At 49.3% G+C, this 27,299-nt stretch overlaps 1 protein-coding gene across 1 annotated transcript; it reads right to left on the bottom strand.

The window, feature by feature from the left end:
* Positions 1-5,780: 5,780 nt before the first annotated feature.
* LRRC75B (leucine rich repeat containing 75B) lies at positions 5,781-25,413 on the bottom strand. The gene is made up of 4 exons (XM_074159726.1): positions 25,156-25,413; positions 20,236-20,364; positions 16,982-17,094; positions 5,781-6,303 (listed from the first exon to the last, which is right to left on the bottom strand). The coding sequence occupies exons 1-4, from the start codon at positions 25,411-25,413 to the stop codon at positions 5,781-5,783; spliced, it is 1,023 nt and encodes a 340-aa protein (XP_074015827.1).
* Between the last annotated feature and the right edge of the window lie 1,886 nt (positions 25,414-27,299).

Genomic DNA, 27,299 nt, shown 5'->3' with positions numbered 1-27,299 from the left:
AGTTGCAGTGGAGTTCAGACAAAGGTGCACACAAACTGTTGGCTCTGCAAACCAAAAGATTTCAGGGGATCAAGAACAAAGCTCCATTCAGAAGTCTGACATGGAGACTCAAAGGCTGCTGCTAGTCTGGGGAAGTGCCTTTCTCCATATTTCTGTGCCATCTTTGAGAGATGTGTTTGTAAAATAATGCCCCATGTGTTTCAGGGGCATTACACAGGTTGAATAAGTAGTAGTTGTTTGATAGCTTTCTAAATACTTCCCATCATTGTATGCAACCTAGGGCACACTGCCCCAAAAATGGACTGGGAGGAATAACCCTCCCAGAAGTGGAGAAACTGGCTGATCAGTAAGCAGCAATGTATCTATCTTCCACCCTTGTGTCACACCTGCATCAAGCTGAATAAACCTGATGCTGTAGAAAGAAACGTCAGGGTTTTTTGTGGTTCACTTGCTTTTGAGGCCGGTTTGGATGCAGCAGGGGGAGTGCCGGCCTTTGGGACAAGGAGTAAATGCATGTGAAAGAAAACTGACTTTCCTCTTCACTCTTCTCCTGGGGAAGAGTTACTGTGTGGTTATTGTGTTTTGTGGGTTTTGAATCAGCATCACTGAACTGGAATACTATCAAGTCAGAGAGGAACAGAAGAGATTCATAATCGAGTACTTAGTGTCTCAAAGTAGATCAAGATGCGGTCATGGCTTCCCGGAGTGCTGGCCTCAGCTAAGAGTGTTCCGGTCTATTTTGTTTTGTGAGCTACCTCTTGGCAGCCTTGAACTGGCTATTGCATCTATTTCGAGAGCACTTGTTTAATGCCAGTAAACTGCAAAACAGATTCTCTTGTCCATTGATAATCATCCCCAACCGCTCGGAGCTGGGGTGGCTGGGCTTTCTGCCAGCTGCCCGTGAAGGCTGTTGTACCTGCTATGCTGTCAAGATAGTGTATGATAGGAGTTCATACTGAGACATAGCATGGCCTTTTCCAAGCTGTGAAACAAATGTGATCTGGTGGTGGACAGTGATCTCTAAAGGCAAATGTTTAATCCTCTCGTTTGCTTTCTTAAGATGAAACAATTTATATTTTGCCATCTTTGTCAGCAGCTGTCCACTAAGGAGCCTGTCAGCCTGCCCCAAACAGTGCAAACTCCTTTATCTTCCAAGTGCTTGTGATGAGGAAGGAGTTGTAAGTTGAAAAAAGAGCCTTAGCAGTGCAGAAGAGAAGGGCCTTGACAGGTTTTGAAGTGTGCAGAGTAAAAATAGAGCAGACAAGCCTGTGCTTCCAGCTGCTTTTTTGCATCCTTACCTCAACAAAATGGTTACCAGTTACATAGACAGAGTCACAAGAAAGAGGGAGGCTTGTGGTGGCCTCTGTGCTAGGCACATTGCTACCTGGAGCTTGCTAAGATGGTTACCCTGGGTTTTGTGGTCAGAGGCTGAGGTAAAATAAAGGATGGAGGAGTGAGGAAGGTGTTGTTTAGTTAGGTAGGGACGGAACAAGTGCATTTCTGTTTGAGTAACTGACAAGGTCTGGCCTGTTCCTTCTTCCCACTGCTATCTGGCACCAATGGCTTCATTACCTGGGGTGCTGCTCAGCATCCCCACATGTGTGCACCGCCCTGTGGCTGGGCTTTGTGGGCTGGCTCTGCTGGAGCTCTCTGCTGCCCGCCTGTCCCCACACAGAGCCCCAGCTGACAGTGCCCACCACCATTTTCAAGTGAAATGCTGCAGGTGGCCCTGGGAGCATGCTGTGGGTGTGCTGTGGCAGGTAGGAAACTGCCTTCTGTGAGGGGTTCTAGGTAGGAAGCTGCTGCCAGCACAGGTTGGTGGAGATTTTTCACTGTCTCATGACCTGCCACTATGTGATTGTAGATCTGATAAGGGACCAAGCAACCCCAAGAGGAGGAGGGTTTTCAGGGGTGTGTTTTATAAAGCCTGGGAAAAATGAAATGTTGGGGAGCTGTGGCATGGCTGATGGCACCTGATGACCTCTCCTTCCAGAAGACTGCTTTTGAAAGGTGTACTTAAATGTCTCACTTGGAGATCTATTGTGAGACTGATCACCTGGTGGGAGGTCAAGACTGGGGAAGGAGCTGTCATATTACCCTGTGCAGCTGCAGCTTCCTCTCTGCTACATCACATAGGTCCCATCCCAAGCTGGCCATCTGCACCCTGCACGGAGAGGGAGGGAGGGAGGGAGGCTGGGAAATTGAAAACGATGGAGATAGCCAGCTGTATAGGTCTTGATACTGAGATGTGTGTGCTGCTTTAAGTAGCTGAGGTTACAGCCCTGCACCAGCCAGTACGGTACTGAGGAGACTATTCAGTATGACAGGGATCCATCTCTCCTGCTGTGTTATCTAGCAGGAGACAGAAGCTCACTGCAGGGCAGGAATCCCCTGATTTAGCAGCATAACAAAGCTGGTCCCTCTGGGTATCAGTGAGGAGACCTGAATTAGCAGATCATCCCTTTAATCCCCTTTGAGAGCCCTGAGCTTTCTCATTCAGTGCAAGGAAAGGCTTATTTGGGTTGTGTTATCCTCTCTGATTTGTGAACTCGGCTTTTATGAAAATAGCTTCCTCTGGATTTGGGGCTGCCAGGCCATCTCCTCTGTAGGGGGGCACTAGGGCACTTCAGAGTCCTGGAGCTGGAAGCACACCACGGTATTCCCATAGTGTGTCAGTGCAGTCAGGAGCTGGCAGGGATCAGCTGGGTGTCCTGTGATAGTTTCTCCACAGCTAAGTTGCAGCCCAGCAGAGTTCATCCAAGAAGCAGTGGCAGTTTCCTAGGCCAGGACCTCATAATTTGCATTTACATGTTTTTATTCACAACCAGTTCTCCATGGGGAGGTTTCTATGGCAAAGCAACATAGTGCATATGGAGGAATAAACACGGATCCCACAGCTGCTCAGCTCAACCAGTCTGCTTCAAGCCATGCTTTCTCTCCAGCTCCTGGAGCTGCCAACTGGCAGCCAGGCATCACCAGTGATTAGCCCAGAATTCCCTTGCAACAGGCTGAATGTCTCATCTCCATCCTGCAGATTAGCGCAGCTCAAACCAAAACCACCACTTTTCAGCAGGGCTGTACAGATCCTCCCTGGGGCTGGGCCAGGGACTCTGTGGGGAAGAGCTCCATCAGTGGTGGGCTGCATGCTGGGGGTCTTGCCTCATTTCAGGGGCATGCCACTGTTATGGAAAAGCTGTGAAGATGCCTTGATGCAGAGCTTTACAGAGACAGTGCTCAGAGCCAAAGACAGAACGCTCAGGACCACTTCTCCCTCTTTCTAGATATGTCACTGACTCACCAGGCAGCTCCAAGCCTTCATTTAAATGCTTCATGCCCGAGTTTCTTCTTGGCACAGAGTGCACTTCTGCTTAGACTGTAAGAGTTTAAGCAGATCTTGCTGACATTTTAAATGCTTTTCATTTTTGCTGAAAGGTATTTTGGAAGGGAAGGAAGAAAAAGAAAAAATTAATACCATTTCTCCCACAGCAGAGGAGGAAACAGACACTGCAGTGAGAAGGGAAAAGTGCATTGTGAGAAGAGAGGCAGGCAGTGACCTCTGGAACCAGCACGGCCCTTCCCCCAGTAATGGTTACAGTCTTTTGCAAGACAATCTTGTGCTCCCCAAACACAGTCTGTGCCATAGAAATTACTCCACTTCTGATTCAGTAGAAGGGCTAAAAAGTCAGTTTGGGTGACAAGTGTGCAGGGGAGCACATGTTCCCTTCCCACCTTGGGTTGTGCTGGGGCCTGGCTACATTTGCATGCCCTGTTCCCTATCCTCCTGGCCAAACTTCATATTCTGGCTCTCTCAGGGCCTTTTATCTTCCATATCTGCTGGGATGGGGCAGCTAGCACCTGGCCCTAGCTACGTTTGCTTTACCTTGCTTTATCTTCTGCTCTTTTTGGTCAGCAGGACAGAGACTTTACAACACTTCTGTTTGCAAGTTAACAATATGAAGATTATGAGGTCCTGCTCCAGTGACTGGAGTGTGAACAGAACTGCGTCCAGCATTTGCAGTGTCAGGTTGTAATACTCAGCACAGTGTCTCTAAATTCAGCTTTCTTCCTCAAAAGACTGGCTTTTGGCAGTTTATCAGAGACGCTGATACCTTTCAGTGCCCTCACACTCTTGCTCAAAAGAGGATAAATCTCTTGATAATATCACCTGTTTGCTTCTTGCAATGTCTTGTAAAATCAGCAAGGAGCATGAAAGGTGCATCTGTTTCATGTGGATTTGTGTAGCTTAGCATATGAGAGTTGCTTATGTGTGTTGAGACTCCCAGAGAGAATCGGCAAAGGAAGGCAAAGTTACCATTGTTAATTTAGGAGGGCCAGGATTTATATGGGGGGTTTTTATATGTTTGATTTCTTTAAATTTTAACTCTTTCAAAAACCTATCTGCTCTCTGAATTCCTGTGGGGACAGATAAGTGAGAGGACTTACCAGCTAAAGTCCGGTCAGCTTATTTGCATCAGCACCTTGCAATACGAAGGGTGGCAGCGTACCACAAATGAACATCCACATTTCACTTTCCTTAGAGGAATGAACTGCTCTCACCAATGGGAATGGTACCTGCTGATCCCCTCCCACACTACTCGGGCACTGCAAGAGGACTCCTGGTCCATATTCTTGCAGTGGCTGGGCTGCTGGTTCAATTTGCGAACAACCCAAATACTCAGACTCCGTAATGCTTCACGCCCATGTCCAAGAGAACTGTTTATTATGTTTACATAGAACATGAGCATGGAAAACACTAGAAATATTGCATCAGTGGTTGGGTTTTTGGACAGCATTGGAAATGGTGATGCAGCTGCTCATGTCATGTCTGTATTACGAGGTATGCAATAGGCCATGAGGAGCCAAAGCTTTGCGCTTTAGTTTGGGAAGTGTCCACCTCTGGCACGTTCACTGCTTGCTCCTCTAGTGCCACAGTTATGCACTTAGCTGTCTTTTTTTCCTCAATTTCACTTGGAACTTGTAATTTTAGTACAAAAGCACAGTTTTTTGAAACCAATCCTGCTAATCCACAAGACTGTTCCCCCTCCCTCTCCTCCCCCCCTCTTCCCATCCCAACCCAACTCATCCCATCCCCCATGCTCCCACCAACACATACCTCCTTCCCCTCCCTCTCACCCCGGTCACACAGCAAATATCCTGATGCTGCAGTTCCAAGCCATGTGTCCGCCCCAGCCTATGCAATCCAATGGTCTCTGACCAAGTCCCTTTGTTCAGATGTTAATACAAAACACACAATAGGAAAAAAACAAAACAAAAGGAGCCAGACACAAGAGGGAGACACACTGCCTGGCTCCACAACAGCTAGGCTCTTGGGGTACCTCCTTTCACACTCAAGGCTGCAGGTCCCAAGGTTTCCAAGGTGCATAGGAAAAGGAAGAAAGGAAGTAAACTACAAGCCTGTTTCTGTTTTAGGTTCCCCCCCATCCCTTTCCCTCAACCCAATGGCTGCTGGAGGATATTCTTGACTCCGACAGGTCTTTTCCCGTCTTCCAGTGAGACCCTGCCCGGGGACCAGGTTCACTGTAAGTCACTGGTTCCTCTCTGGAATGTGGGTGATGGGTTTGGCAGTGAGGGGAGGGAGCGGAGCATGTTGTGGGGGGACAACAGGCTTTTGTCTCACAGCAAGTGGGGGGGGAAGATGTCAGGGAAGGCGAGAGAAAAGAGCCAAAGGAAGCTGGTAAAGCTGGCCCTCTGCTTGATGTTTGTACTCAAGACTTCTCCTTGGGGTGGCTTCAGTGTGCCAGTGCCAGCCTGTTGTCCAGTCACCTCTCGCAGCCCTGCTGAGAGAAAGCACGTGGCGGGGTGCTTCCTGCTGCTTCGTCCTCTGGCTGGCTGCCTTCATGCCCACTGGAGATCTCTGAGTCGCAGTCGAGCGCCTCATAGATGGTAGGAAGCGTGGTCTGCTGGCTGAGGCGCTTGCGCAGGCCCACGAGCAATGGCTGCGGCATGGAGGAGACATCCACGTTGTTGCCGAGGTCAACCCAGGCCAGGCAGGGGAACTTGTTCATGTCCTTCATGGTGTCAGTCAGCTCCTTCATGGTCGCCCGCGTCAGTCGGTTGCCATTGAGGGAAAGGTGGGTGAGCTTGGGTAGTGCCCAGAGGAAGGGCAGCAGCAGGCGCACCATGTCATCATTCAGCTCAGTGAAGCTCAGGTCCACAGAGGTGAGGCGGTCCCCATTGTTCTGCAGGTAGTAGGCCATGCGGTGGACATCCCGCATGGTCAGGGGGATCCCTGACAAATCCATGGAGTCCTGGCTCACCTTCTTCTGCAGGCTGGTCTTCAGGCTAAGGATGGAAAGGGGTAGAGAGAGAGATCATTAAGGGGACTGCTTTCATCCATCTCTCATCCAAGTGACAGATTACTTGGAACAGGGGAGAACTCGTTAAGAACATGGGCTAGAATGTTAAGCAAAGGGTTAATGGAGCAGCCGAGGAGAGCAGTGTTACAAGGCTGAAAAATGGATATTTTATCAGGAAAACAATCTATTGGCAAACTGCACTCCAGGAGTAGATTTACTGCATGTCCCTTTAAAAGCCTTCCCAAGCAGCACTTAGTCAGTAAGCAGTACCAGTGGCAGCCGATTTGGGTCTCTGTGGTCAGCAGATCATCTGGGATCTGCTGCAGCTGTGAGAAGGCAGGGAGGGTATAAAGGTGCTAAAAGAAATCTAGAGAGGTGGTTTCAGCTGTTTCTTCTGCTGTCTGCCTGGCAAGTGGAGTGAGGAGGAGGTAGGCAAGCTGTACAGCAGGCAAAGCTGTGTTATGGGGCTGTTGGGTATGCAAAGGGAGTGGGACGTGAAGTTCTGTGATGGACTGTGGGTTTGTGAGAGTTCTGTAGGAAGTGGGAGCTGTGGCGCTATAGGAGCTGGTGGGGATATGTTGCAAGATTGAGTAGAGATGTGTGTTAGTGTAACATATGAAAACCTAATCCCTTAGTGTAAACGATATTAGTCTTGCTGTCCTTTCAGGCGCATGTAGCTTTAAGGATATGGGAGCCCTAAGTAGGACCTCCAGTAGTGTCATTTGTCATGTGTTCAGTGGGTGTGTAAGTGCCTTGTTGAGCTTGGGAGGAGCAGGGTGGGTTAAGAATTAACCACCAATTTGAAGGTCCCCACTCTTCCTATCTGGCTCTCTGTAGTGTCCTGCACACCTGTGGCACACCCAGTCCCTGAGAGCAATGGGTACATGGGGACATGCAATTTCCCTGGAGGAGGCTGCAGCACCGCAGGAGCTCCCATGGCAGGTGAGAATGTTCCTGTGAGCTTTAGTCTTGCCAGGCCCTTCTACAGTTGTGGAGAGGATGTGACGCTGCCCCTATAGCTTTGCTTCCATAGCAACCTTCAGTTATTAATAATCTCTATGAGCATGTGATAATACAAGTGAATAAATGTGCAACACTTAACGTGCACAGTAAATGTGCAGGCAGCAGCCCTTCATGGACACATTCAGCACTGACACACCTGTGGCTGCGCTTCCTTGCAAGAGCGTGAGGTGGAAAGACCTCTTCGCCTGCCTTGTCAGTTCTCAAGCCCACAAATTCCTGCTCTGGGTTTAGCAGCACTTTGTTCAGGCTACTTCTGCACGTCCTTGTGCTTCCTGTGGGAATTCGCTGTGCAAGGCTGAGACTGTAACTGCAAGCATGCATTTGAACTAATGCGCTCTCATAGTAGAGAGGTAATAACAGTATGGAATAACTTACATTAAGACCTAAGGTTTTAAAAGAGCCTTATGTATTACTTACTAAGTATTTACACTTTACATAACCCAGACTACTCCTCAGTGGATCACGGGAGAGACAAGGGGAGCAGCCTTTGTCTGTATGTCAAACAACGGAGACTGATGTACTGGTGAATTATAATTGGTCTGAAAGCACAAAAGTGAGTTCTCCAAAAGGTCTTCACTTGAACATGGTACTTGATACCTCTCCAATATCAGGGCCCCAGAGACAGGATTGTTAAGAATTAATCAACCACATTGCTTGTAGCAGCGGTGCAGTTCTCTTAGCTGCTGCGATAGAGCTGTGAACTGTGCATGTCTGGGTGGCACTGGGCTAGCCTTCCTTTTCCTGCTAATCCAAGGGATGCTTGATACCAGCTGAGTTGCATAGTTTGTCACCAATCACTGGCTGTGGCTTATCACAATACCATAAAAAAGGGTTCAACTTGTATAAAATCTACCAGGGACTGGCCTCAAACTTGAAAGTCTCAGATCTCCCCTGGCACAACATTATCGCTTCAGCCGTGGTAGATGTTTATCTGGATGTTTGATACAGAGTACTACTTGTTCCAGCAAAACAAAGCATCAAATGCATAGTGGAAGTGTGCATTCATATTGGTTGGATTAAGCAGGGAGAAATGAATCTTGAGTGTAAACCTGACTGCGTAGAGGAAATAGTCCCCTAAATCCAGTAGGGCTGGTACAAGAGATGAGATGGAAGCCTTCTCTGGCCTGTGTTGGTTTAGAGTAAGGCTTTGTTGGGGGTGTGAGGGGATCCTGGATAAACAAGCATAGAAGCAAGCCTGTAATTACTTCAGTGCCTGTTTTGTGCAATTGCAGCCTATGGCTCCTGGAAATTCAATTCCCCAGTGCTGTCAACCCATGGCAGGTCCTGGGGGAGCAGAAATGAGACATAAACATAGGGACACCCTCCCCCATGGCCCCAAGCCTTATCTGAGACTGTGCAAAGCCTATTCTGACCTTCCTATTGTAAAGCTACAAGAAACAAGCATTAGAACTTCCAGTTTGGGATAGGAACCAGGCTGGAGTGCAGACCACTGGAGGGCATGTCTGAGCCAGCACTGTTCCCTCTGCCGAGCCTCAGCGTTCAGGTGCTGTTTTTCCTGCTGTGTCTGCAACAGCAGCTTTCTTAATAGGGGGCAAGTTTGAATGGCTCTTGGGGTCCCCTTTTGAGTGACTTGGCTCTGAGTGCAGACAGTGATAAGTGAGGGGAAAAATGTCAGAAGGACAAATGCAATGTGCTTGTCTGTCTCTGCCTGTTAAGCTTCCCCTCCTGTTGACTGCTATGCAGGGACTGCAGTAATAAGTCACGGACTGTGCTCTGACCAGAGCAAGTACCTTCTGCTGCTCTCCCCAGCAACAAGCCAATACCCTAAGGAGGCCTTAATCAAGCAGACAAATTATCTTCCCGTAATTGATTCTCCAGACTGGACTGCTCCTGGCTGAATGTACTTAAACCCTCCTGCCTCCTGTCCTGTGCCAGGGCCCTCCCTCCCTCCTCTGCTGGCTTGTTTTTCTTTCCTTTCCTGTGTTTTTTGCTGCTTCCTTTTGCCCTCATTGCTGTACCTGCCAGGATGACTCTGGGCCTCCTGCCTCAGCACTTTGAGCTCCTCCTGTGTTTAAGTTGTTCTCTTGCCTGTAAAAATGCCTCTTGTAGGGATGTGTCTGTAGAAGCCTTGCCCTGGTGGACGTAGCCCCTAATGCTGCAGCCAGGCCCTCAGCTCTCTGGTAAGTGCTGAAGCATGAGATCTGATGCCCCTCGTGTGCTTTAAACCCTGGCAGCTCTCCTCCTCACCTCCTGCGTGTTCCTGGGCAGCTAAATACCATCTCTGGGGCAGGGCACAGAATAGTTGACCACTCCTTCTCTGTTGCTTTAGAGGTAAATATATCAGAAAAGGGACATGGAGATGTGGGTAGATGCTTTACTCTGAATTATGTGACACTTAGGTTGGTTTTTTTTTTTTTTTTGAGCTCTGCTAAGCTCTATTTCTTTTGGGGCGGGGGAGAGGAGGGAAAAGAGCATGAGACACAGGACACCAGGCTCTCAGACACTTCTGCAGCAGCTGAGAAAATGCCAGGTTTATTTCCAGGGAAATGGGTCATCTATTATCCCCTAATTTCTGCAAGTAAAATAGGCTTAAAGATTGCTTCAGCTGCAGAAGCTATTTTTCCTTTGTGTGAGAAAAAACAGCTACTTAGTGACATGGCTCTTGATGCCCATGGGACTGGTGGGCAGAGGACTGCAAAGCACTGGAGGCTGGATTAACCTAATGCTACCACAACTGGTGCTGTGTGCAGATTTATAATTGTGGGGATTTGCATCTAACGAGGATCTGGACCATGGATGCAGGGAAGCAGACTGTGTTTGTATTATCTGCAGCAAGCTTAGAGAAGAAACAAACCCCCACTCCCTCAGATGATGGAGAAATGGCTGCAGGTGAGAAATCCATGAAACTTTCAGTAAGAAGCAAGGGCAATCAGCAGCCTGTGCCCTGCTGCCCACCTGGAGCTAGATGCAGCATCCAGTGAGGAAAGGTGCCTGCCCGTCCTCCTGTTTATAAGGTGTCGGCGCCCTGCTTGCAACCCTTGTCCAGCCCTCCTGAGGGATGAGAGCTCTTCTAGCTACATCTCCTTGTTTCTCTTATGTGAAACAAGTTTTCCTTTGCATCATTCCCAACTCCCTCCTTAAGGTCTGGCCTTTCTCCCAGTGACACGCAGGCAGCCTTCCTTCCACCCTCACTGCCAATTATCCCTTCCCTAGGTGCCAACTCTACTCTTCAGCAGGCATTAGCCACCAGTCCCTAGACTGCACCATGAGCCTGGCCATGTGAGATCCACCCAGGATCAGTCCAGAGAGCACAGGGGTTTGAGGGACCTGCAGGTGTCAGAAGAAAGCGCTCTGTCTCTCTCAGAAATGCGGGCTAGGAAAGGGATGAAACTATCTTGTGCCTTCCTTAGCTTTTTTCTGGGATGAAAATCTTCCTCTCCCCACATCAGCATCAGTCACTGTTCCTGCCTCATGGGAACTCAGCTAACGTAAGCAAATTCAGAGCTGTCTTGAGATGAAACAATTAGGGGACCTGAAATTAGTTGCTAGTTGTTTGTCTCCAGGACCTGTCCCAAGGGACCTAACCCCTAGGCCTTCTTCCAGGTGCTTCTTTGAGTCCATGAAGCTGAGGGCTCAGCATGTTTAATTTTTATTATTAGCATTGAATCCCTTTAATTTCTTGGTCATCAGCTAAATTCTTTGGTGGTTGCAGGGAAGAGGTGTTCTAACTGTTGCTGTGGTGGGACTTGCAGCAGCCACAGCAGTGCTTGGCCTCTTGTTAGCTTTGTGGGGTTTGGAGGAGCTTGTTCAGCTCAAGAATGTTCAGGTTCCTGGAGTCCCAGCCTCACTTCCTTGTCTTCCATGGCATGGAGAGAGGCTGGGAGGAGACAGTAAGAGTCAGATAGGATTTCAGTGATGAGGGATGCCCACTACTCCTTGCCTGTCTCTCCGGGCAATTACCAGCTTTTCCCCGCCCACCCTCTTATTTTTACATTTAATTTGCCTCCAAATATAAATTTTTCCTGATGCCAGAGACTCCCATCACTGTGCATTCCCTCCTTCATTAACAGGCACTGCCAGTAGTGGCTAATTAGCCACGAGTCGAGTATCTCTTGGCTGCTCTTCCCTGGGTAGAACCTAGTGACAGGCATGTCTGGATGGCTTCTCTGCTTTGAGCAGTGGTTTAGGGGATGGACTCTGGGCTTTTTAATCACCTACTTAGCATAATCTGGTTGCTTTGTTTCCCTGTGGCACAGGGCGCTGCTGTGCAGGGCTGGCTTTAGCTGCCTCTAGTGAGACACAAAAAAGGAAAGAGAAGCCTCAAAAGCACTGACCTAGACTAACCCAGCCCAAGCTGTTCCAAGGCTGGGCCCAAAACCTCTGTGAAGGTGGAGGCAGTGCACAAACAGGCCACTTCCATGAGAAGTCCCTTAGTCACATCTCCATCCATGTACCCAACCTCTTTTGATCAACTGTGGGGAGATCCCTCACTGTGGTGAGAAGGGAGTGCAAAGGAGGCCTTTCTCCAGCCACCCTCCCTCTGCAACTGGGACATGAATATCTGTAGGTGTTGATGCAGCTGAGTGCCTCTCTTCCTCCTGGCTCTGCTGTTGTCTTCACTCTGTCCTTGCAGGTGTGTTCAAGAGAGCTGTGAACCCTTGGCCTTCCTCCTGCTGCCACATGATCCATCTGAGACTTCTGGCTGTTTCCCCTCATTATTTAGGTATTTCCTAGCAAATCAGGGAATAATGCTACCTCCTCACTGTAAATATTATGTTATCAGCCCATGTCATAGAATCAGAACAGTTTGGGTTGGAAGGGACCTTTGAAGGTCATCTATTCCAAGCCCCCTGCAATAAGCAGGGATGTCCTTGCCAGACCTTCAACTGTGTAAGAGTCATGAAGGCACAAGGTCTCTGATGATTCCTTTTAATCTGCCACTCAGCCTCCATTATTTCTCTCAATTTCTCTGTCAAAGTGTCCTGCTTCTCCTGCTTGCTAGTCTTTGACCGTTTCTTCTGATCTGTGACAGGGCAGTGTCAAGCTGCTGGATGACCTTTTCTACCATCTCCAACAGTCTTTGCAGGTGTACCTGTCTCTTGAAGCTGCTGGGAACCTTGATCACGAGTAGTGTTTGGGACTCTCTGCACTGTAAGATGAGGAGACAGTTCCTGCCTCTCTGCAGCTTACCTACCAGCTCATGTCCGTCCAGCTGACATGTCTGTGAGCAGCAGCTTTTTTAAAATGTTGTGTGGGGCAGTTCTTGTACTCCCATATGACTGTTACCATGTGGCTTTAGTTAACTGACTGGTATTCTCTAACTTAGCTTCAGGAATGATGGTGCTTATTTACCCTGTTGCATAAGGGTGACATGAAGCTGTAGTTAATATTCACCTCATGCCATGTGAAGGCTAGGATCTAATCTGCCAGAGCTGTCATCCGCAGCCCTGAGTGATGTTTTCAAGGGGAAAAAAAAAAAGATCCAAAGCCCTTTAGAGCTGTTTCCTTGTAGTCTCCTAGACACAAATGCTTTCATTGCATTTTAAAAGTGCATCTAATGCCGCAGTGTCTGAGCAATGCACATCAATAACTGAGAAACGGAGCAATAAGCCCTGAAGGAATACTGTTCTCCACCCAGCTTTGGATTAGCCAAGATGAAATTCATTCCGATGAGCAAAGTAAAACTGTGGTGAGACTTGTGAAAAGGAAAGCCCAGATGCATGCAGTTGGGAATTAGTAACTCCATACACACAACTGCCTTTGCTCTTCCAGAACCAGTCACTGTGTGAAAAATCTGGATTTTTTTTTTTCCTGTGCCAGGAACCCCCTGACTGTAAAGATCATCCTGTGTTTACTGCCTGCACGCTTTGTGGATTCAGGTTTAGTCCTTTGCACTCAAGAAAGGAAGTAGTTACACTGAAGTAGGCAGCTCTGGGGATGATGCAAGTGGAAGATACATAAGGTTCCCTGACATAGCTTTGCTAGGAGAGCTCAGTTGTAATCCACAGCTGCTTGATTGCAGTATAAGGCTGTGATTCAGCTCTCCAAAGGCTGTCTTCACCTGATGCCCTTCTCCCTCCAGAGAGCAGTCCAGTGTGTCTTGCCCTCAGAAAGTAATACACCCTCTGGGTCCAGCTCTGTTCTGGAGGCAGATGGTGGCACTTGCACTAGCACATGCAGTTTTAATTCAGCATTGCAGGAGGCCTCAAGATTTCTGAAAACAAGAATTAATAATATCCAAAAATTCTGCACCTGTCAAAATTCCACAGAAGTGGTGTTGATAGCCTAAAAAGCCTATGTCTGTGAGCATTTCTTAATCTGTTACTCTTTACACTATAAATGTCAATTTAATGAGAAAGCAAAGCTGGAGTTGTGAAACACTCTAGGATGTATTCTGATCAAGTGCGAGTGACCTATACAATGGTGCTAAAACTGAATTCCCATTAAGATATAAGGAACTGAAAATTGTGCAGTAAAGTCATGCTGGTCCCTGCTGTGGAAGTCTTATCCTCCAGCTTTTGAGTTTCTACTTTTAAAACCCCTAGAGCTGTTAGCTGGAAGCTGCAGACCTGAGACAGGATTTTGCAGGGAAGGAGAATTGAACCCCTTGCTTTCAGTGTGGCAAACTTGTCTGAGTATCTCCCAGGCAGCTGAAATAGTCTCTTTGGGTGACTGCACAGCTGGGACACTGCTAACCCTTCATTGTACATGCAGACAACCACTGTCAAGAACCCACAGGCATGGAAGCAGAGGGCAAACTGCCTTCCAGCATCAACCTTTGACAGTTTAATAAAGCAGAGAAACCAGATGCAGCCTGCGCCGGATCTCTCCTGTTCACTTCAGCTGCTGTTGCATTGAGTCCACTGTGCTGCAATAAGCTTTCTCCTTCCATGTTTCTGTTCTGGCCTGGTTATCGAAACTGGGGTGCTTGAAGAAATGTATCTTATCTTTTGTACTTTACCAGTTCATGGGTGGCCTAGGTTTTCACTTGCTGGATGTTTTGGGTCCCCGCTGAGAGTGGATGGAGATGTAACTACAATTAGTTTGTTTAAAACCTGCTGGTTTGCTGTTTTGCTGTTTTGCAGTGGGGAGGAACACCTGATGCACAATCCAGCTCCAGTGTTGCAGGTCCTTTCTATCTCCCATACAGCATCTCCATAACAGCCCAAATGTAATTAAAACCTGGCAGATGCTCTAAGCTCTCTGTATGGCTGGGCTTGTTAGTTATCTCCTGGACTCATCTGACATGCTGCCAGAAAGCGGAAATCGCATTTCAGAAGAGAACAAGGGGGTCCTGCATCAGCTCTGTGAAAGCCAGAAGCCAAAACCCAGGCGACCGTAAAAGCGAGAGGAAAATTCAGTTCCTGAATGTGGTCTCCACGCACTGGTTCCCCCTGCTGTCCCAAATCCCCACTAGACTTTAGAAATGCCTTCAAAGTGTTGCTGCTACACGCATGCTTTTTACAGGACCTTGAGCTTGACGGCAGGAGGGGTACAAGCCAAAGGCAGAGGTTCAGAAACAGAGATTATAGTAAAATACTCCCACTAGCAGACAGAGGGAAGTGGAGAATTTAGATCAGGTGAAAACAGCCTCACTGGACAAAATTAGGCCCTGGTGTCTCCAAATGAAGCAGCTATTTCTTTCCTTCCTGCTACTGGCAACATCCATTTTCTTGCAGTGGCCTTGGATGCCAACTCTGCAGGTGCCTTTTGCCGCAAACTGCAAACCAGTTCCTCTCCAGTTTTAAAAAAAGGAAGCCCTGCTGTTTAATATTTAATCAAAATTGGTTTGTGCCTTATGTAACACCTTGAATCTGGGACTGGCTGCCAGGCAGCATCACACATTTTAGACCTGTATTTCCCTCCATTGCATATTGCCTTGTTGCCCTTTCCCTGCTTGTGCTCACAGATGCTCTGTGCCTGGCTAATACTTAGGCCTGACCCCTTTGTGTGGGATTTGGGCTCATGGAGCCCAGAGCATTTACTCTGGCCACAGACAATCCTCTCTGTGTTTTTAGTAAGTGATGAGTTTACAGCAGGCAGTCCTCTACTCTCTCTGGGCTCTGTGATCAGAGGGAGCACCTCCAGTTTGACTCTATAGCCTGGAGTCCAACTGGAGAAGACGTTTGTTCTGCCTTTAAACACGAGTATGGAGGCAGAGGCTTGAATTAGTAGCTACAGGGAGGGATTTTTCACTTGGAAAACCAGAATCAGGCTGGATTTCAGCAAAAGGGAGCTTGGAAAGGAATGGAGACAGACCCATTCTGTAGAGCTTTCCCTGTCTCCAGCACTTCTTATCTTTAAGCCTCTCTGTCTTGGGATATATCCTGCATGTCTGGTGCTCTGCAGGATCCCATGGAGAAAATGTCATCTAACCTAGTGAGTCTGGAACAGGACTCACTCAGCTCTGGTCCCTTGGTCTTGTTCTGTGCTGTGGTTTCTACCTGCAAACTGGCATGAAAAGCCCTGCGCTCTGGGGTGCTGGGAATGAGAGCACTGAAACTCACGGAGTGCTCAGATTCGGTGGTAAAGTGGGGCTACAAGTATGGGAGGCAGATGGTCTGGAAATCATGGTATTAGGGATTTTATTCCTTAAGAAGCACTGGGGATCCGCCTCTGAGTCAGAATGAAAGGTACGATAGAAATGTCGATTCCCATGGGGGATTTTAAGTTGCTGGTACATGCATAAAGACTCTGAAAATCCTAGAAAAGCCCAAGGCTGTTCTCAGAGTGCTGCCAGTTTTGCATTTCTTTTTACCCAATCCTGCATTTATTCCTATGAAGCTAATGAGGCGGACATGAGCTCCTCTTTTCTTAGTCACTTCTCTGTCTTCAGCACTGGTGATCTATGTCACAGGAACAGGCTTTGCTCGAAGAAAATGAGGAGAGAAGGGGTGGATTGAAAAGTAGGGACTGCTCTTTATCTGGTTAGAAAAGTCAGCAAGTGTCAAGGAGAGAACACGTGTGGGTGTCTGAATATGTCTGTAGTAGTGGAAAGCAGCTGCCATCCGGTAGCTGTCTGTAGCCGATGTGCCTTAAGTTGGGTTCCCTGTATGTAAGGCTCTGCATCATCTCTGGTCCCTCACCTGGTCCTGGCAGAGAAGTGGGAGGTAAGTAAGGATGGTCACCTCTCTGCCAGCCACCCCAAAGTGGTTCCTACTGAATGAAGTGATCAGCTTTGGGAGTGCCTTATAATGGGAGGCCTTCCTCACAGGCAGGGAAGTTTTACTGGCATAAATAAGGATAAAGTGGGTGAGGAGCTGGGGGCTGGCTCAGCTCGGCACATGGGTGCGTGTATCTGCAAGGCTGTCAGCTTTGGCCATGCTCCTAGGGCCAAACACCCTGCAAGCCCTGCCAGGAGGGTTGTCTGTGCTGTGCAATCAGTGGGATTGACTTCAGTGCCCTTGGGAGAGGTTGAGGAACTGTAAGACTACATAAAAAGGAGTAAATAGCAAACCAGATCAGGGAATGGGGGATTGGCACTGACCCTGCACCAACCCTGCGCCGTTTGGCTGAGGTTTTCTAAGAGACCAAGCAGAAGCTGCCATGCAGGTTTTCAGCCCTGCCTTTGTCTGAGAAGGGCAGTAGTGGCAGACTGGGATAGTGCTTGGCTGCAGCACAGTTTCTCCCAGCAGATTCCTCTCCGTGCCCATCCACCCTGTTCCCAACAGGCTGCTTACCACACTTGGGACTTCCTCCGGGGCATGCCGTGCCGGTGCCATTTCGAATGGGGGGTTAGGTGGTAAATCAGCTGCCTGCAGATCCTGTCCGAGGATTTCCAGGGGTCATATTCCTGAAAGCAAAGGGGCAGTTCAGCCTCTGCAGCCACCACAGCAGAACAGGAACCAAGGGGGAGGACAGAGGAAGATGGGAAAGGATCAGAGGTGGTAGTGGAGCAGGGGAATATATATATAGGGGAGGAGATTGAGAGGATGAAAAAGGAATGGTGAGAAGGCCTGAGATGCCTCTGTGCCACATGCCATCTTCTCCTGGGGTGGAGGCGGAGCAGCAGCTCTGCACTGCCAGGAAGAACCACAGCTCAGCCAGCATGTTCTTGCCCAGAGCGGGGATACAATTTCACACCCTACCAAGGAACCAGTGGAGCTCAGAAGAGGGGGTTATTTTCTAGAGCTGTGGCAGGGGGGTCCAGCTCTAGGTCAGGCAACACCTGGGAAGGCAGGGGTGGCTGACAATGTGAGAAGGGCTCTGTGCAGGGACCCCCTACACCCTTTTCTTCAAAAGATCTCAGCTTTCAAAAAAGCCTAATATGGGTGTCTCAGCTCCTCACTGCTGTATCCTCAGCAGTACCCATCCCCAGCTTGACAGACAAGCTGCCAGCTCATTATGTTACAGGACTATGCTAAATTTCTATCAATTACCTTGCTGCCATGCTTCTCAAACTCTGACTGCATACTGTCTTTGGACTAATCATCTGTTCCTCTAATGTTCAGCAGTCCCGTTCCCCAGGTGTTTCTTGCTGGGAGAGGTGTGCCCTGGGACATCCCTGCTCCTCCTGCAGCAGCACCTTGACTCTGTTCCCTTCTGTGTTCCAGCTTGGAGATGCTGGGACAGGGAACCAGCGAGTTCCCCATACTCCATCTTACTACTTTGCAGTCCATTCTGCTCCTGGAGGTTTGAGTTTGGGAGCTTCCCAACGTCAGCAGTTCTCTCCAGCCCCAGGAAAAGATGGCACCAAGCTGGTTGCTAATTTCCTGGGTTTATTTTTGCACTGCTTGTTTTCTGTCACCATGCCTTTGAACAGCACCTCTCTTCCTCTGGTGAAGTAGCATGGCAAATGGCAGCTGCTGAAGGCTGGGATTTCTGCCCCCTCTATCATATTTTCCAAATGCTGATAGACACCTGCATTCCTATTCCTCAGTCCTCCAGCTGTGGTGCAACATGTGCATTTAGGGATTTGATAGGTAAACACATAGTGAAGCTGTCAGGGAATATGCTAATTTATTCTTTATTGCAAGTGGTTAAAGTGCTGTACTGTGGGCCAACAGCTGCACTGTGATTTTCCTAAGCAGTCACTGAATCGGCTGAACTCCCCAGGGATGCGCTGCCAGCATGTGGCTGTTCAGCTGTGCCAAGTGGAGAGGGATCCCAGCCTCAGCTGAGCACCCCCCAGTCCCTGTCCCAGATCCTCTAGGAATCCCACAGGGACCAGCCCTTGCCCTTGGGTTAGGTGCCTTGTTCTAGACTACTACTGTGCTGGCAAGGCTGCAACTGGTGGCTGCCTACTGTCACCTACAACAGAAAACCTTTCCAAGTGGGTGCACGTGCATACCAGGCTTCAGCACGGAAGCTGGCACAATGCTCTGCAAGTGTTTTTTGGCTCACAACTGAGAATTACCCTCCTGTTCCTTTCTGTGTCCTCACCGATTTAATTTCCACTGACAGACTGGGAATTGCACTCAGCCTGCTTGCCCATAATGCAGTTAACACCCACCAGATGCTCAGCCAGGGCTGGAAAGGGGACGTGGTCTGCTGATGTTTGTGCTGGGAAGGGTGCCGAGTCTCTCCAACCCCTTTATTAAACTCTTGTTGGCTTTGAGGGGCAGCTCAGGTGCTCAGCATCTTCCTTAAGAATGGGGAAAATATTACCTATATAATGCTACATGTGTGCGTGCAGATAAGCATGTGCATCTGTAAGACAAGAAAAGAGAGGAGGGGGTGGTATATGCAGGTGTGTAAAAACTGTAGTGTGTTATCTGCTGGGCACCTGGGTACCCTCATGGTGCCTCCCCTAAAGGGCACTGCACAGCTTGAGGTTTGAGATGGTCTGGTAGAACAGCTGGAGATGAGGTCAAGTGAAGTATGGTTAAGAGGTACTACTGCTGCAACCCACCCCCTTCCTTTTTAGATGCTTATAAAATTTCCACAAAAATTACACTTGAAAATAAGATTTTTCAGGCTGCAGCCCAATGATGATGATTAAACTTTGGCTATATGTAGTTTGGCTATTGAGACCTGGCTGGTTAATTGTTATCAGGGAGCCTCAGGAGATGGCAGAACAAGGTTAGAAATGCTACTAATCTACACTAGGCATAGAATGTATTCCCTAGGGTGCTGCTGTTTGCTCTGAGCTGTGTGTACTTAATATCTCTCTTGGACTAAAGAAATTCACTCTGTTGCTACCTTATAAAGCAAACATGACACTTGCCAAGCCTGATGAGCAAATGGATGTATTGCAAATCCAAACGTTTGTGGTGGCAAAGCATAACAGAAGTAGATGCAGGTGTTGCAGTGGGACTGTGGTATCTGTGAAGTTTGTCTGCACTCAACCTTGCCTTTCTTTGTCTCTGCTCTCCTTGTTCTCTGAAGGAAAGTGCAGGAGCAGAGCAGGGACACTGTGCGCATGGCACTTTTGCTTCTTGAACCCTGAGTTGTAATATATTCCTACAGCACTGTTCTTTACTCGGGAGATCTGGGAGGTTCTAGGGGCAGTATAATGCTGTCTTAGGGTAGTTACATATGGCAAAGGGCCTGGGAAGACAGAGGTTCTTGTCCTCCTCCTGCAGAGGCACCAGCCTGGGCAGAGGTGCAGAGATCTCTGTTCCCCTCTGCAGCTCCATAAGTGAACTGCTTTGAATCTCTGGGGGATACCAGTGAATATGGCACCACCACCCACCCCATATATTTTTTATCTGGCCTGTACCCTGTCACCAAGTTTACTATTGGTGCAAAAAATAAAGTCCTTACTTCTGTGTACATAACCACCCCCTCCTTCAGCTGCATTCATGTTCTGAGGTAGTTTCAACCATTTTCTACAGAAATATGCACAACATTCTATATGCTACCACTCCAACAGCGTACGCTGTCTCATTCTGAAGGATTGCAACACACCACCCAGCACCAGTCACCCCATTAGGGCTCTCTTTGCATCAGTGCTATGTCGCAAAATGTCCCTTGAGCTGAGGGAAGTGTTCACCTTTTTGGGACACTGAAGATCTCTAGCAAGGCTCATCAGCAAATCATGGGAGATGGGATCCACCAAGTTGAGGAAAGTTGCATTTTTATAGAGCACTTCATTGAGGAATGTTCCTTCCAGTCCCAGGTCCTACAAGAAAAAACGCAGTGAGATACACAGGCTCCCTTGGAGCTATGATCATGAGGTGTTTTGAAACCAGAAAGTAAATACCGTGAGGTGCCAGATGGTTACTCAATACAGGAAAGGTGAAGCAGCTGTGTCCGACCCAGTATTACTGTGATGGGGGATGTGGATAGCCAGAGAGTGGAATGAGATGCCATGTTAAGTTGAGCTACCCAGCCTAGGGACTGGCCACCTTGTTTCCACCTACCACAGGAAGGTGAGAGTGATATCATTTCCCTCCAGAGAGAATTAGCTCCAGAAAAACTTACCGTTTTGTCAGCTTCTATGTGTGAATCTGCTGAAGGAGCCGAGCAGGAAGGCTGGCTCCAAACCTGCTTCTCCAATCTCAGCTTTTCTGGAAGAATCAAACCTTTCTCAGGAACTCAGGTACCACCATACACCCTGGCGGTGGCTGCCTGACTAAAAGTCCTGCCCATCAGTATGAGTTTAGCTGTACTTTGAATTTCTCAGTAAGTGCTAAACACCAGCAGTATTGTCTTTTGGCTGTAGCGGTAAATTTATAGGTAGCTCTACACACCAGTCATGGGGAGTCCTTTTTACATCTTGCACAGTGAGAGGCAGGGGAACATCTGTGGTCCATGCAACTTACCTGCATGGACGAGGATATGGGGCACCTTTGGACACACTGGAAGAAACCTCAGCATCCTTGGGAACAAAAAGCCTCCCCAGGGGGCAGATGGGCGATACTGCAAAGAACTAAGCTGTTTCTTGCTAAGAGAAAAGCTAAGATCTAATATACGATATGGTTGTTAGAATCAGGAGGTACCACAGAGCTGCGGAGAAAAAAAAAAAAAAAACAAAAAACAAACAAACAAACAAAAACCCCAAAAAAACAGCATCTGGGAAAGAGAGATCACATACCTGAAAATACCCTGAGGGTAGAAACAAATATCACAGGAGTAGAAATGTAGAAGAAAACGCTCCCTAGCAGGGACAGTGCTGGGTTTGATTCAGTTGACAAGGAGGGCTCAGCTGAGGGAGGAAATAAGTCCTCTGCCCATTCTGTATGCCTCTGCCAGGAGAAATGAATAAGCAAATGGGTGCCCCATATGTTCGTGCTGCTCCACTGAATGTGTGCTTCAGGCACGACCCAGTGAAAGATGCACTGAGCTAAAAAAAAAAAAAAAAAAAAAAAAAAAAAGAGGAAAAAAGCTGGATGTACACACATACATCACCAGCAGGGATAGAGCCATAGCTGACAGAGGTGTGGGACCTTAACCCTAAGTGGCAATCAAAGCCACTGCTGTATCCCTTCTCTCCTCTGCATATGCTTGGATTGAGCAGAGAGCACACCACCAAAGAGGCCCTGGCTACAGATCTAGTGGAGAAAGGGAGAATAAATCAAATACTTTACAGGTCCATCCCTGTGTGTACACAGATGATGCCCATAAGCAACCAAGGAACCCAAGCAGTGGATCAGTCCTGAAGGACAGACACAGCTGGACGTGGGCCAGGAGCGTACCAAGGCATCATGCCAATGTCTCCCTTAGCCATAAAGCTTCAGGGAAATGGAGCCTCCTACGCCAAGTGTAATAGGCACAGATGAAGAAAACTGCCGAGAGGATGGCATGGCTGGGCATGCAGCGGTGGATGTCACAGCAATAATTAAACTCCCCCAATTGGAGCTATACCATAAATCCTGCCTGCGAGGGTTTTATAAATAATATAGCTGTAAATATTCAATTCACATTGGTAGTCCATAAATTCTTACCCTAGGGGCATTTTCTGGTTCATCTTACATGTTTCCCCCCCACACTTCTTGGAAAATTTTGTACCACCTAAAGGATGGCTGCAGACAGCAGAGTATTAAAAGTCTTGCCAGTTCAGTTGGCTTAGTGCTGTTATCTTAAAAATGACTGACACTTGGTCATTGCCTCAGCACAGGAAAATGGGATTGTACCAGACTTTTTGCTGGTGTAAGTCTGTTGTCTCCCCTGGCTTGAGCTGAGTAATGCCCACTTGGACCAGCAGGAAAGCTGGTCTGTCTTTGGCAGGTGGATATTTCTGAGACTGGTAAGATGATGTGCAGTGGAGCTGTCCGAGTGTTCCTGTACAATGCAAGCGTACATGAGTGTACACCTGTGGTTTGCAGTTGTTCTCTCTGTACTCTTCTAAAATGCTGTGATCTCATATCTCTTTTAGTGGATCTGCTTCTGGCTGGCTTGCTTTCTTTATGTTATTACACCCTTTCAACATCCTAGGAGCGGTCTACAGGTCAATAAACACTGGCAGATACATCCTGCGGGGTACACGTGCAGGGCTGGGCAAAGTCTGTGTCTGCTAGGAGCAGCAGGAGGCACACATCAGGAGCCTGTGTCCTGCAGTCTGGCTGAGCACGTTGTTCATTTGGGGAGGCTGTGATTCCGGTCCCACCATCGCTCTGCCTTCTCTGGGGTGTTTGGCCCCCTGGTCCAAGGCACAGTGATGAGGTATGGTGTTTAATATCCTCACTGTCCACTAGAGTGAACAAGGTGTCTCTCTTTTTATAGGTAACAAACAGACCCTCACGTGGGACACATTAATCTGTGACTCCCGAGAGCGCGTTACTGCCAAGGTAAGCCAGTCTCTGTAAGGAAGGACATGCTGGGGGACAAGCTAAGGGCTGAATTTAGTTGAGCCAGAGAAATTTGTAAATGAGAAAAAAAGGCTGATCGTAGTACTCTTTGAAGCTGACATTGGACATACGAGGAGGACTGGTTCTGATTACGTGACCCCAAACTGGCAGACAGTTATGTTCAGTTGTTGAAGAGTGTGCGGTAAGCATTAGTGGTGTAGCCCTCTGTCTCTGAAATCTCTGAGCAGACAACAAACCAGAGGCTTGGGGTGGTGTTGGATGGGTTCCCGTCTTACTTGGTGGAAGAAGGCTGTGTTGTGATTACAGGATGCATGTCCTACTGCTCCGCCATGAGCAGATGAACAGAGGGTCACTGTTTCAACATGGATGGGCAGAGATGGGAACCGGGAATAATAAGGAGAACTGGAAAGGCAGTGGACAAAATGTGAGTGTTCAGGACATGGTAATTCTTTGCGCATATGTGGGGAAGCCAGGTGCTTAGCTGATCCTGAGAGGAGCTGGCAGGCTGCATCGAAAGGAGGGCTTAGAAATGACCCTCCATTCCAGATGGCCCTGTGTCTTAGCATTCAAACCACGGCTGTTCACAGATGGACCTTCTGGAGGTCTGTAGGGGACTTCAGTGCTTCATTCTCAAGGAGAGGACTATAGAAAACGACATTCTGTAGATCTGGCCTCTGGCATACTCTACAAAAGTCTGTTCATGTTACATCACCACGTTCACGAAGTGAGTGGTTGCCTCTCTTTCTTCACAAGCTTCTTGTAATAGTGCCTTTCTAAAACTGTCTTTGAAATCTTACTCAACCCTTGTCTCCTGTACTGGTGCACACATACAGGCTTTCTGCTGAGGGTTTACCTGTCTACACACATGGCAAAAAGAGCATTTGTGGTGCTGGTAACAATCCTCATGTGAACACTAAGGCAGTGGACGGGGAAAGCAGAGATGTAATTTTTGGTCCAGTAAATTCTTACTCATGAGTGTGCAACTTGCTGGTAGCCCAGGGCATTGACCACCACTGTTTGGTGTGTTGTAAAGCCCAGGACATTGAGAGCAGAATCAGGACTGTTTACAAAGCTGCCTGCAGCTGGTAGTGTGGCTGTACAAGCATCCCAGCAAGCTAGTCCCTGCTCCAACATACTCACACCCACAGGTTACTTGCCACTGTGGCGAGAAACTCAGTATGTTCCCAAGATGTAGGTCATTATCTAATGAGGCAAAGTGATAAGCTAAGAACTGGTGGTGTTTTATGTCTAAATCAGAGGGAGAATTTGTGTGCTACTGATTGCAGAGCTGCCTGCAGTTTGGGGGAGCTGAGTTTGCCTGGAAAGTGGTGGTAGCGCTGAGTGATGGAGGAGATGGCTCTGTTCCAGCAGCAGGGCTCTGTCCTCAGCATCAGTTTGGCACCACGCTGTCTGCACACTGGCTTTTCTGTTCCTGAATGGCGGCAGACAGAAACAAGCTCCCACTGATACACTGACCCCTTTACCTCTCCTCTCAGCCTAGATTGTCCCAGAGGTCCTCTCCAAAATCATTTTGGGTTCTCCCAAAGATAGATCTTGTCCAGCCTGGCTGGGTGGGTGTAATGGGATGCGGTGGCAGTGGGATGGAAGCAGCTTCTCTCTGGGGGACATCGATCCTGAGCACACCCAGGGGCTGGTATGGAGGGGTGTGAATGGGAAGAGCTGAGGCTTGGACACCCCTTTTCCTGCGTGCAGCACAGCCCTTCTCCCAGCCCCTCTCTCCCTGCCCCCAGGCAGCCGGGCCAGGTGCCCCTCGCCCGGGTGGGGACACGGAGAGGTGGCAGGGAGCCAGGGCGGGTGTCGTCTCCCGCAGCCGCTCCCGCCCGCCGCGGCGGGGACCGAACGAGGCGGGGACCGAACGAGGTGGCTCCCGCACCACCGGGGCACGGAACGGAGAAAAGCAGCACAAAGAGCCCGGCCCGCACCGCCAAGGCGGGGGCTGCAAACCCACACCGCCGAGGAGGAGGGGGGCTTGTAAACACCGGCTCCCTGCCCCACACCGCCGGGATCGGGCGGCTGCAGACCCCGGCCCGGCCGGCACCGCCCGCGCCGCGCACAGCCCTTTGTCCTGCCCGCCGCTCCCATCCTGCCCGCACTGCCCCGGGGGTGGCGGCCCCGGGGCCCAGCTCGCCCGCGGCATTTACCTTCCTAAGCAGCCTGAGGATGTGCACGGCGTGCTCCCGCTTGTGCTCCCGGATGGTGGCCTGGATCTCCCGCAGCCACCCCACCCGCCGCACGTAGGGCGCCGGCGAAGCTTTCCGCAGCACCCCGGGCAGCTTCTGCGGGCGGAGGAGCAGGGAGGAGAGGTGGAAGTCGCCCCGGCCGCCCTCCAGCCTGCCGGTGCAGGGCTCCTCCGTGCTCTCCTCCTCCAGGCTGCTCTGCCGGCTCAGCCGGGAGCCCATAGTCGCGATGCCGCCGTGCCGCGCTCCGGACCGGGCGAGCACCGGGCTCTGGGCCGGGGGAGGTGCCGGGAAAGGCGGGGGGTCCGGGCTGCCCCGCCCGGCTGGCCCCGCCCGGGCTCCCCGGCTGGTAGTTCCCGGCTGCTCCTGGAGGAGCAACGCCCCAGGGGTATTTTATTTGCTCGGGTCCCTGCCCCAGCACCCGCCTCCCCAGCGGCTGGGCAGCCCCCGCTGCCTCTTCTCCCGGAGGCGCCTCCTCCTCCCGGTTTGTTCTGCCGGGAGATGCTCAGTGGAGAAGACAAAGAGGAGAGGATGCTGCCGGGACCACTCCTTGCATCCAGGCATTTTGGGGAGCTTTTTTTCCCTGGGCAAACTCTTTGAACACTGCAAAAGGTTGTCAAGATTAATAGTGGTTCAAAACACGCCATCTGGCTGGGACTGCTTCTGTGGGCTGTGTTTTCTATCAGTCTGCTGTTAGACCCAGAGGAGGTTTTTATACGAATCTAGAAAGTGGCAGCAATTTTGCCCACCACTCGTCATCTGCAAACTGATAGTACGATGCTGGCAGCGTTCCTTACCTGCTGTGGGTAGAAGTGTTTTCCTCGTATGCATCCCTCCTTCCCCCATCAGTGCACAGCAAGTTTGGCACATGCTTTTCCTCAGACAGAATCACTGCCATCCAGCAGGACAGTAAAAAACAAAGCCTGGATCCCATTTCCAGCCACTAAGATTTTGCAGGCAGCTGAGTCATACTCCCAGTATAACCAGTGGCTCAGTCTGATGTTCTGCTTTCTGGAGCTGAAGCCATGGGCTTTCTTCTGTTCAGGACTATTACCACACTAAGCCCAGGTGCCCATGGTGGACCACAAGTCCTGCATAGAGAGCAGGAGTGTCTGGTAGCTGTAATGTGAGGGCACACAGCTAGAGGAACAGTCTGGGGTTCCCACTGCCTTGTGCATCCATTAGACAAGTATCATCGGATGCATCTGTAGAAGAATCTGTTCTTGTGGCCATTGTGTCCTCACTTTGGGGGAATGGGGATGGCCGTGGCTCTTTGCTGTACAGAACCAGCAAAGTTCCTTTTCCTTCTCAGTGTTCCTCAGAGTTGTGAGTTGGGACAGAGGTGTGGGTGCTCTGTATCATTGCTCTTTCAAATACTCTACGGGTGACCCAAGTCTGGCTTGAAGAGATGGATACAAAATGGGGCTGGACTCTAAAGCAGTCTGGCCAATGCATCAATTTTTTCACAGTGTTTACATGGGTCTCTAACCACGATGAGCTGAATTCTGACAGCCCTTCTCAGAGTTTTACTCAATGTTTCATCAGACAAAAGCCCTGACTGTCCATCTCCCTGTTATTCCCCTCCCTGCTCTAGCTAAGCAGCTGTGAGAGAAATTAACATCAACAGATCCTGAGATATTGCTGAGCCTGACTCAGGCTAATCCCATTTGGAGGGAGTAGATGCTGAGTAAGGACTTCAGGATCTGGTTGGAGAGCTTTGAGAGAGGCTGGGTCAAGAAACAAATCACTTATATGGGGTGCAGCGTTATGGCTGCCGGAGTGTCACTGGGAGCAAAGGGAAGGATAAAAGCTGCCTAGCTGAGAGCGATGGGTAAAGGTGTCAATGGAGTGTTGCACGGTGGCCTTTTTCTGCTGTCTGGCAACTGGACAGGCTGCTTTAGGTCTGCGCTTCTGCCTGCTCTGTTCTGTGAGCACCACTGAAAGGAGGAGCAGCAATAGCGGGGCTTGTAACCACAGGATCAGTTTAGTAGCAGAATGGCTTTGTATGGCTGCATTGTCTCACACCTTATCTCTGAGAGTCAGGAGAAGAAAACATAATCTGCAGTTTACACTTAGGCGGGGATGAGGCAGTGTGCATTGTTCCGAGG

This window comes from Numenius arquata, chromosome 16, assembly GCF_964106895.1.
Source record: "Numenius arquata chromosome 16, bNumArq3.hap1.1, whole genome shotgun sequence".
In the NCBI taxonomy this organism is placed as follows: Eukaryota; Metazoa; Chordata; class Aves; order Charadriiformes; family Scolopacidae; genus Numenius; species Numenius arquata.
The sequence above is the reverse complement of the archived record's forward strand: the minus strand, read 5'-3'. Positions and strand labels throughout refer to the sequence as shown.

Excerpts from the sequence above, each read along its gene's own strand:
- LRRC75B (XM_074159726.1), bottom strand. The coding sequence starts at position 25,413 with ATGGGCTCCCGGCTGAGCCGGCAGAGCAGCCTGGAGGAGGAGAGCACG. Across the intron at positions 20,365-25,155 it reads TCCTCAGGCTGCTTAGGAAG|GACCTGGGACTGGAAGGAAC; the intron begins GTAAATGCCGCG and ends TTTTTCTTGTAG. Across the intron at positions 17,095-20,235 it reads ATCTTCAGTGTCCCAAAAAG|GAATATGACCCCTGGAAATC; the intron begins GTGAACACTTCC and ends CTTTGCTTTCAG.